The following is an 11,470-nucleotide window of genomic DNA, read 5'->3' as shown; positions in this document are numbered from 1 at the left end:
GTTATATTTGCTCAAAATGTGTACATACATGTATGCGCAGATTTATATTTTAACTTTATGCCTATGTATGTCCACTTTATTGTTCTCAATAAAAAATTTTGGTGGGAAAAAAAAAATAAATTTTAAAACTTCCCGCAAGAAATCGACCACTTCACTGTGCAAAAACGCCATAAATGCATTGCATTATTTGCATAGTTTTCCAGTTTTGTAATAGTTTTCTGCTCTGTCTCTTATTATGTGCATTTACTGGTGAAAAGCGGTCTCTTATTATGTGCATTTACTGGTGAAAAGTGGTCTCTTATGTGCATGTACTGGTGAGGACAGTTAGTGACATGGCTATGTACTCTGTAATGTGCTGCAGAAGATGTCAGTGCGATATAAATACTGTAAAAAACATTTTTTAAAAAGCTCATTGCTTAGCCCCACTCTACATAAAAGTGCGCTTCTGACTCCGCCCCTAACTCCACCCCCTGTCCGGTTTTCTCCATCAGCCGACCTGGCAACCCTAACTGCAGAGAAAGAGACCAGCAGGGCAACTGGTATTGAGTAAAAGTAAATAAATATGGCAGCCTCCGTATACCTCTTACTTCTGTTCCCCTTTAAATTCTTGCAAGAACAGTCTCATATAACCTGATGGGATTTGTAGTTCCAAAACAAATTGAGGCAAAAGCAAAGTTGTCTTCAGCAGAGAGGCTGTTTCTGCCATTTTCTTGGAGACCTTTTTGCCACTATCTTGAAGGCAGTGATCACCACAAACATGGCCGCCGGGTTGGAGACAATCTGTGACTCTATGCTGGCTCTCTAGTGTTTGATCAGGACACAGCCCAGATGTGGAGCTCTGACGTCATCTCTGTGCTGCCCAGTCCTTCCATGAGGCTGGTGTGTTAGCTCCTCCTTGTCTGCAGGATTTCTGGCAGCAGCTGATTGCTCATCTGCACAATAACAAAACACACAACCTCTGAAAACAGCACAACATAGAGCCAGCAACCAACAGCCTTATAAAGCACAATATCCCCACTGCAGGCTATTGCACAACCCAAACAAGCCTCAGATCATCAGAATTAATCATATAAATAAGAATCCTGCTAGAGAGAGAGAAGCAACAACTGCTGGAAGCACAAAAGCACAGACCGGTGAGCGATGTACTACTGCAACGGAGATAACTGCAACCAGACTGACAGCGCTAAGGTAACCTTGTCAGTAATAACTGCTGCGGTATAACGCTGCATGGTATCCATGAATTCTGTTTTCTGCTCCTTTTGTGTTTGATCAATACATATATGTGAATATATCTCCGCTGTCATCTATTTTAAGGAGAAAGGACACCCCAGGCACCTGATTCCGGAGCTCTGCAGACAGTTCTATAATCTGGGATGGGTCACTGGGACCGGAGGCGGCATCAGCATGAAATACGGGTGAGTGTCCAATTTTTATAATCCTTAACCAGCCGGGCGGTATGGACAAGCTCAGCTCGTCCATTACCGCCGGAGGCTGCCGCTCATTCCCTGCTGGGCCGATTTTAATCAAATAAAAAGGAGCTCACACAGCCGGCACTTTGCCAGCCGTGTGTGCTACCTGATCGCCGCCGCAGCGCGGCGATCCGCCACGTGCAGCGGCGAACCGCCACGTGCAGCGGCGAAAGAGGGTCCCCCCCAGCCGCCCGAGCCCAGCGCAGTCGGACCAAACAGTTCCTGCCAGCGCTAAGGGTTGGATCGGAGGCGGCTGACATCGAGTGACGTCCATGACGTCACTCGGCTCGTCGCCATGGCGACGAGGAAAGCATAACAAGAAGGGCCGCTCATCGCCGTCTTTCTTGTTACTTCTGATCGCCGGAGGTGATCAGAAGTACGCATTAGGAGCGCCCTCTAGTGGGCTTTCATGCAGTAGTTTTTTTTTATTAAAAAAAAAACGTCCGGTCGCCAGCCTGGCGATCTTAATAGAACGCCAGGCTGGTTAAAGTGGACCTGAGCTCAGATCTTCCTCTATGCTCTAAAAGATAAGCAACAGCACCCTGTGTTTATAAATTAGCTGCTCTGCCGAGGCAGACAGCTGAGAGAGCAAATTACAGTTGTGATTAGTCACAGATGAGGGGAAATTAGACAGGCTGAACTCTAGATACATACAGTGTGCATTTCTCTTTGTTTTCCTTCTGTTCTGTGCAAGAGTTCAGGTCCACTTTAAAGGACACCTGAATTGAGAGAAGATATGGAGGTGGCCATATTTATTTCTTTTTAAACATACCAGTTGCTGCCTGGCTGTCCTGTATTTGGCTGCAGTAATGTCAGAATCACACACCTGAAACAGGCCTGCAGCTCATATTTCCAGATTAAATTATAGGGCAGCATGGTAGTGTAGTAGTTAGCGCTCTCGCCTTGCAGTTCTGGGTCCCTGGTTCAAATCCCAGCCAGAGCACTATCTGCAAGGAGTTTGTATGTTCTCCGTGTGTCTGCGTGGGTTTCCTCTGGGCACTCCGATTTCCTCCCACATCCCAAAAACATAGAGATAAGTTAATTAACTTCCCCCCCTAAAATTGGCCCTAGACAGCGATCCATACACTACATGATACATACATAGGCATAGTACTATGGTAGGGGTTAGACTGTGAGCCCCTCAGAGGGACAGTTAGGGGACAATATACTCTGTACATCGCTGCGTAAGATGTCCGCACTATATAAATGCTAAATAATAATAATTTTAGAAAAACCATCTTATCTGCAATGAAACCCAATCACAATTTTTCCACATATCGATAAATAGGATCGGATGGTGTGGGCACCTTAAAAGTATCAGAGACAGAGGATCAGCATGACAGCCAGGCAATCTGCATTGTTTAACCACTTAAAGCGGATCCGAGATTAAAAAGTAACTTGTCTATATATTTTATCTAAAGTTTAGTTTACACAGCAAATCTAGCTGCAAACAGCTTCAACAGAATATGATTATTTCTTCCTGTGATACAATGACAGCAGCCATGTTGTTTGTAAACATTACACAGAGGCAGGCTTATCTGCATCTTCTGTGAAAAAAAACCTAATCCCCCCTCCTCCTCCCTCCTTCCCTCTGCCTCTGAAATCTCAGGCTAATAATACCTCCCCCTCCTCCTGCCCAGACTGAGCTCCCATGAGCCCTTGCTACTGCCAAGGCTCTCTGAAAACCTGTGGGCGTGGCTTGTTTAGTTTATAGGGAATTAGAGTATTAAAACAAAAACAAAAAAGTATTTGGCTTGAGGAATGCCCTAAAAACAATAGGAAAGGAACACAATTATGCAATGAGTAAAAGTTCATCTCAGATACACTTTAAGGAACACGGGCTTAACCCCCCCCCCCCCCCCCCCCAAAGACCAGGCCATCTTTTGCTAATCAGGCCACTGCTGCTTTAAAGACCCGCTGCAGGGCCATACAACTCAGCACACAAGTGATTCCCCCCTTCCTTTTCTGCTGGGATGTTTGTTAATTTTTCTATCAATATTTCTTTTTTTTTAAATAAGTATGTGTATTTTTTTTATATTTTATTCTCCCCCCCCCCCCCCATCAGCCAATTACAGCGATTGGCTTTGATAGGCTTCAGCCTATCACAAAAGATCGCTTTAGTGCCTCCCAGGGGCACAGCTGTGTCATACGGCTGTCCCCAGTACAGCGCTGCCTTAGATCGCAGCGCTGTAATAGTGTTGTTAGACGGCAATCGCCGCTGGGAGACTGATGATGGAGCAGAGCTCCGTCACCCAAGCAGAGATGCGCGTGCATTGGCGCGTGCGATCTCCTGCAAAACACGCCCCCAGGACTGCACGCCGAGCAGAGTTAGGCGGTCCCGGGGCTGCCGCCGCCTCCATTGGCGTGGAGCGGTCTTTTAGTGGTTAAAAAGCAGCCTCCATATTCCTCTCACTTTAGGTGTCCTTTAATCCCCCCTGGCCGGATTCTTTGCTGATTTTAGGGTCGAAAAATGGTAGCATTTTTTCATGTGTTTTTAGACTGTAAAAGCAGGAAATAAACATACCACAGAGAGATTTCCTGCAATCCTGGACGTTACTCACCTCCCCTGGATCCAGGGCTGCAATTCTTCCTCCTGTCCTCCGGGTGGCACTGTACCTCTATAGTGAGATCGCTGTCTGTCGTCATGTGACAAATGGCGATCTCACCCGAGGGAACGGAGATCCAGAAGAATCAGGCAGTGAGAGTCTGGATCCTCCCAGCGATCACCCCGAGCCAGGAGGTTAAACAATGCGCATTGCCTGGCTATCCTGCTGATTCTCTACCTCTAATATTTTTAGCCACAGCCCCTGAACAAGCATGCAGAGCAGATGTATATGACTGGATTAGCTGCATGCTTGTGACACCCATGCTAAGCTGGAAAGACATAAAAAAAACACATACAGTATATAAATAGATAAATACTACAGTACTACTTCCATAACAAATGTATTGCACTGTCCACGTTCTGATTCCTGTGAATGTTATAAAGGAAAAGCTGAGAATCCTCATCTAGACAGTTTCCATCTTGGTTACCTTTTAATGAATCTAATCCTGACATCATTTCCTTCCTCACTCTTTTTTTTCCTCTTGCTCATTGTGTATTCATTACCCGCCCTCCTCCCAGAGTCTTCAGACACTCCCACTGAGGTCTTTACGAGGAAGTGCTCTGTCTTATGTCATTAGAAAGAGGGGGAAATAAAGGGAATAGGAGGACTATGTTATAGATAAAAAGAACCCCCAGCATGCAACTGTTTGGCAATAGCAATTAAAGGGCCAGTGCTCCTAAAGAATGTGATAACTCCAAATCATAACAGCAGAAAAAGTTTTGAATGCAGGATTAGTATCTTTATCATTTAATACACTCAGACCTGTTGCTGTTGAAATTTGATTTTTATGGTGACAATCCCGCTTTAAACAGTAGTACCTCAACTTTCTAAACTATATCTTCTCAGAAGTGGAAGCTATCAGTTTAGATTGTAGCGCTGCTATTGTATACATATGTAATGCAATGCTTGCTGTTAGTGCTCCTCATGTCGTTTTTCCATCTTACATGGTATCTATCTGTCTCAGAGCCTCCTAAGGTCACACCTGCTTCCCTAGAAGTGGAACTGAACTCTTGCACAGGACAGAAGGAAAACAGAGAGAAATCCACCCTGTATGTATTTACAGAGTTTAGCCAGTCTAATCCCCCCTCATCTGTGACTAATCACAAGTTGTAATTTGATCTCTCAGGTGTGTCAGCTGGCAGCCTCGGCAGAGAAGCTAATTAGTAAACACAGGATGCTAACGCTTTGTCTGCTTCCATGAAAGAAGGAAGTAGACACACTGCAGATGTATTGCAGGATTTGTATCCGCTGTAACAAAGAAATGTTTTTCTGTAAAGGTTATTATGCTGTTGCGTATATTTTAGAGCAGGGGGGAAGTTCTGAGTTCAGGTCCGTTTACGGTTAGGCCAACAGCCTAACTGAAATCTACAGCTGAGAGAGATTCACTTTTTGCAAGTTACCTAAAATCTTCATCCAACACAATTTTCAAATGAAACAAAATCATCTAAATCGGGAGCAATACAGCAACATCATTTCTTGCCAGTTAAATCTGAGCACTGGCTGGTGGGTGATGATCAGAGATTAAAGGGGCACGACAGCGAAAAACTGTAAAATGTAAAATATGTGCAAACATACAAATAAGAAGTACCGGTACATTTTTTTCCAGAGTAAAATGAGCCATAAATGACTTTTCTCCTATGTTGCTTGGTGTAATTGCCTTCTTAAAACAGAAGGAAATTTGCAATAATTCAGTTATAAGTGAACATTTGTGGTTACCCACAATGCCCTACTGAATATGCAAATTATCCCTTTTCGCCCTTGTGAAGCCAAGCAAGCATCCAGAACCACTGGTGTATAGCAAGCCTATAGTATTAAATATTACACAGCCATATCAAACCCACATGTAGACAGCCTGTTTCGGACTTTTGGTCCTCATCAGTACATGGCAGGGATTGATAAGGCTGTATGAAATAGGGCTTGGACGAGTACAACAGAGTAACCAAGCAGCTCAGGGTGACCCCAACTCCTATGTTGCTGTCACTTACAGTCGGTAGTAGAAATCTGACCGAAGTGACAGGTTTTGGACTAGTCCATCTCTTTTTATAGGGGATTCTCAGGGATATATAATAATTTTCAAAAGCACTTAGTGAATGGCAGTTGCTCTGTCCAACTGCCAAAATAGTGTGCAGCGAGCAGGGAAGCTGGCCAGCATCATTGTTTAAATCCTTTTTAGGGAATATCTTTATAAAGAATAAAAGGCTTGCTGAGAATCCACTATGACGAGATGGACTAGTCCAAAACCTGTCACTTCTGTCAGATTTCTACTACCTACTGTGCATGACAGCAACATAGTAGAAAATTAATTTATGGCTCATTTTACTCTGGAAAAAACATACTTCTTATTTGTATATGTTTGCAGATATTTTAAATTTTACAGTTTTTCGCTGTAGTGCCCCTTTAAAGAGGAACTCCAGTGAAAATAATGTAGTAAAAAAAGTGCTTCATTTTTTACCATAATTATGTATAAATGATTTAGTCAGTGTTTGCTCATTGTAAAATATTTCCTCTCCCAGATTAACATTCTGACATTTATTACATGGTGACATTGTTACTGTGGGCAGGTTATTTAGCTGTTTCTAGCTGCTCTGTCTGTTACAGACAGCTAATAACAGCTATTTCCTGTCTCTGAACATTGTTACATTGTGGCAGTTTGCCCAGAGTACCGCGGTGTTCAGAGCCTCTTGTGGGAGGGGTTTCAGCACAAAATCAGTCACACAGCGCCCCCTGATGGTCTGTTTGTGAAAATCATTGTCTTTCTCATGTAAAATGGGGTATCAGCTACTGATTGGGAAAAAGTTCAATTCTTGGTTGGAGTTTCTCTTTAAGCTAGTAGTAGTTAATGATTCAATCATGCCAGATAGCTAAATTAAACATTTTTTATAAACGGTTAGGACGACCCAACTGCCACTGTCAGCTGGAACAAATGACCTTGTATACGCAAGACAAACTGCTGACAACTAGCTAGCTAGGCAGAATTATCCAAATCGCTTCAAAATTTTACGACAAGTTCCAAGAAGGCATCTAATTAAAGGACACCTAATGTGAGAGAGATATGGAGACTGCCATATTTATTCCCTGTTAAACAATACCAGGTGTCTGGCTGTCCTGCTGATCTATTTGGCTGCAGTAGTTTCTGACTCGCACACCTGAAACATTCACACTTCAGTCAGAGCACCTCATCTGCTGCATGCTTGTTCAGGGTCTATGGCTAAATGTATAACAGGCAGAGAATCAGCAGGACAACCAGGCAATCTGCATTGTTTAAGGCTAGTTACACACCAGGACGTTGCGTTTAGGGGACGTTATAGGGCACATAACGTGCCCCTAACGCAACGCCTGGTGCTCTCTGATGTGGACGTCGGAGTGAGCCGCGTTGTGCAGCTCACTTTGGCGTCCGTGATGCGTACTCTTGGACGCATGCGGCATCACGTGGTCCCGCCCGGCCAATCGCCGCACAGAGCGGCCGCTCCAGGAAGTAAACACTGCACGTCACTGAGTGCAGTGAATATTAATTAGCCATGTGCCCGGCCGCTCTCCCCTCCTCCCTAACATGACTGAGCATGAGCAAACAGTCTGGAACGCACAGCATGCAGCACTTTGCTGCGTTACAATGTAACGCACCGTGAGCAGTGTGAACAGCCCATTGCAGTTACATTGCTGTGCGTTGGGGGAGCGTTACAGGCTGCACTAACGTGCGCCTCTAACGTCCCTGTGTGCAAGAAGCCTTAAAGGAAATACATATGTCAGCCTCCATATCATCCTCCTCTGCAAGTTTAGTTTAATGATTCATTAGTATTATATTTTTGCTGATCTGTTCCTTATATTCATTACTAATACTTATCTGTTGCTGTAATACTTCTTTTTCTTTTATCCAGGGATGAAATTTATATTGCACCATCGGGAGTTCAAAAGGAGCGAATACAGGTATGGGAATATTTTGTGGCTTACGCCACAAGCCAGGTACTGGAATAGCAGACAGTCATGGAGTCACTTTCTGGTGTGGGGTTGCTAAGCTTTTTTTATTAGCTTTTGCACTCTGCACATACTTGGTGATTCCCTGACGAAGCACTTTCTAGACGAAACATGTTAGGAATGTAGAGTTGTTTGATGAGCTCTTTCTCCATCCACTCTGTACTGTCCTTCTGGGTCTTTCCTTGCAGGTACAGTACTGATGGTGTGCTCTTCTGTCCACATTTCTGTGCCGTCTGGATGATACTGTAGTGTTGCAGCCATGCACAAGCAAGTCACAAATTCCAGGCAATTCCCTCAGTAATAAGGCAGTAGCTTACACAGGAAGCATAGGTCTCACCAGTACTGAGACCAGCACACTGCTTTTCTGTGCAGCCTGGATGATACTGTAGTGGTGCAGCCATGCACAAGCAAGTCACAAATCTTAATCAGGAAGCATAGGTCTCACCAGCTGCTGCTTTTGAGGTGATCCATGCAGCCCCAGAATAGTGTGCAGGTAGCGATCAGGCTACAAGTGGCTGACAGCCCACCCACTGACCACGGCTCATGGCTCTCTGACTCACATATGACACATGGGCCCGCCCACTTTCCACTATAGCTGTATATAGAATACCATAGGGGCCAAAAAAATGTTTACTATAACAAGTGTTATTATACCAGGCGTTGCTCCCATAGACTAATGCTGGGAATACACAGTATGTTTCTGAGCAATTAAGACGGCTCGATTGATCATTTCCAACATGTCCGATCTCCCGCCGGATCGATTCCGAGCTCGATTTCGCATAGGAAAAAGATAAAGAAAACAAATGGAAGATAAGAGAATCGGGCGCGAAATCGAGCGCGGAAAACGATCTGGGGCGAAATCGAGTCTGTACCTCTGCGCACTGGAGCGAGGAAGTGACCTGACATCATTGGTGAGGGGCGGGGCCAGCACCAGCTCACACGGTGCAGCTCCGCATGCTTGTATGCGCACCCGTATCATTGCATTAGTGAGCAGCACTGCATGCCGTTGGAGCTGATCAAAGTGATAGTTCGATCCACATAGAGGGACGCCGTGTTGGACCAGATGTGGCAGCGGTTCGCCTACGATCGGATCAAATGAATCCACGTAATATTTACATAACAGCGGCGGGGGATGGGGCCGGTGGCATTCAGAGTGACCTGCATATTCCGACACAGATCTGAAGAGGATACAATAATACAGTACAATAACATTTGTAAAGGGCTTTTCTCCCATAGGACTCAAACCCCATAGTTATGTTTCAAATTAATACAAGGTTGCAGGCTGGACTGTGTTACAGAGGAGATAGTCAGGTGTCCATAAATGCCAAACTGAAGAGGTAGCTTTTCAGTTTGGCATTAAAGAGACTCTGAAGCGCGTCTAAATCCACGTTTTTAACTTTTATTACCGTAAAGCACTATAGCTAGTGCTAAACCGCCGCATCCCCGCAGCACAACGAGGGGTTTATACCCCCCAAATCCTCTTGTCTAATTGCGGGGAGCGCTTCCTGATGGAGGCAGAGCTTAGGGCTGTAGCTCTGCCTCTTCGTGAGTCAATCCCCGCTGATCGCCGCCTCTCCCCGCCCCTCTCAATCTGCCGTCACTGAGAGGGGCGGGGGAGAGGCGGAGATCCGCGGGAAGATTGACGCGAATGGAGGCAGAGCTACAGCTGAAAGCTCCGCCTCCCCGGGCAGCAAAATCCACGACCAAGAAAGTAGTGGATTTTGCACAGGGGATTTGGGGGGTATAAACCCCTCGTTTTGCTGCAGGGATGCAGCAGTTTAGCACTAGCTATAGTGCTTAACATTGATAAAAGTTAAAAATGTGGATTTATACTCACTTCAGAGTCTCTTTAAATGCTTCCAGGGATGGAGCTGTTCTGAATGGGTGTGGCAGGGAGTTCCAAAGTGTAGAGGCAGCATGACAATTTGCATATATTCAGCAGTGGTGCCTGGGAGACATCTCAGAGCTCACTCCAACCTGAATTATTGCAAATTCTTTCTGTTTTAAGAAAGCAAACTTTTGTTTTCCAAAGTTTTTGAAATGGACTCTGGGGGTGACCAAGGTATTAGATCCTTTTGATCTAAGATTGTGGGGGGTGGGATTCAGATGCAGCAATTTCTTTAGGTGTCCGGGGCCCAGATTGTGCAAGGATTTGAATGTCAATAAGCCAATCTTAAGGTGGACCTGATCTCTTGCGCAGGACAGAAGAAAAACAAAGATAAATGCACCTTGTATGAATTTAGAGTTTAGCTTGTCTATTTCCCCCTCATCTGTGACTAATGTCAAGTGTAATTTTATCTCTCAGCTGTGACAGCTCAGGAATCTTGGCAGTTCTCGACAGAGCGGCTGATTTGTAAACACAGGATGTTAACTCTATGTCTGCTTCCATGAAAGCAGGAAATAGACACACTGTATTTATTGCAGGATTTGTGTCAGATGTAACAAAGAAGTGTTTTTCTTTAAAAAGTTATTATGGTTTGGTTATTGTTTAAAGCAGAGAGGAAGTTCTGGGTTCAGGTCCACTTTAAATGCACTCAGGGATGGAAATGTCTTGATTGGGTGGGGCAGGGAGTTCCAAAGTGTAGGGGCAGTATAACAAAAAGCTCTGCTTTCAAATGTTTTTAGTTGGGGGTGGTCAAGTTATTAGATCCTGTTGATCTGAGGTTGTGGGGGGTGTGATGTAGTTGCAACAAATCCTCCAGGTATCCAGGGCCCCGATTGTGCAAGGATTAGAATGTCAATAAGCCAATCCTAAAGTGAACCCGAGGTAAAACTAAGCTGATGAGATAAACAATAGTATTTATCCTCCTACTCCTAAAAATGTTTTTTTAGATATCCCATAGTTTTATTTTATAGTTAAATATTTAGAAAGTAGATTGAATGTTTTTATTGTCTCTGTTCAATGGCAGCCTATTAAGTGTCCCAGAGTGAAAATTCATGAACTATTGACCCTTTTCTATCTCTCCCCTGCCCTCACAAATTGTATTTTGCCAGAAAAACTTTTATGGCTGTAATTTTCTTATCAGTGGTGTTTACTATATTCCTGACAAGCTACTGACAAGACAGAAGCTGTCACAAAAATTAACTCTTTCAAGCAGCAAAACAAAACAAGAAAATAGTAAATTCCAATACACAAAAGTGTGAGAGAGCTTTGCCCTTAAAGCGGGCCCAAACCCAACATTTTTTTTAATTCAAAATATTTAGTTGCACCACTCTGACACATACAAAGATAAATAAACACTCCTACAAGCCTATGAGCATTTCAGTGCATGCTTTTCACCCTTCTCTTTTCATAACTAGGGTTATACAGGTGGCAGCCATTAGCAATTCCTCCATTGCTGGACACCATCTACCCCACCAAACTGCCGGATTCTGTCCCGGCAATATGAAAGGAAGGGAGGGGTTCCTCCAATAAATGTAAAA

At 44.3% G+C, this 11,470-nt stretch overlaps 1 protein-coding gene across 1 annotated transcript in view; it reads left to right on the top strand.

The window, feature by feature from the left end:
- Positions 1-839: 839 nt before the first annotated feature.
- APIP (APAF1 interacting protein) overlaps positions 840-11,470 on the top strand; it is a 64,358-nt gene continuing 53,727 nt past the window's right edge. Inside the window, exons 1-3 of the mRNA XM_068261580.1 lie at positions 840-1,188; positions 1,315-1,415; positions 7,951-7,999. Of these exons, the coding sequence (XP_068117681.1) occupies positions 1,141-1,188; positions 1,315-1,415; positions 7,951-7,999 (198 nt within the window). The 5' untranslated portion in view covers positions 840-1,140. The remainder of the gene's footprint in view (positions 1,189-1,314; positions 1,416-7,950; positions 8,000-11,470) is intronic.

The sequence above is a fragment of the Hyperolius riggenbachi genome, chromosome 11, assembly GCF_040937935.1.
Source record: "Hyperolius riggenbachi isolate aHypRig1 chromosome 11, aHypRig1.pri, whole genome shotgun sequence".
NCBI lineage: Eukaryota > Metazoa > Chordata > Amphibia > Anura > Hyperoliidae > Hyperolius > Hyperolius riggenbachi.
The sequence above is the reverse complement of the archived record's forward strand: the minus strand, read 5'-3'. Positions and strand labels throughout refer to the sequence as shown.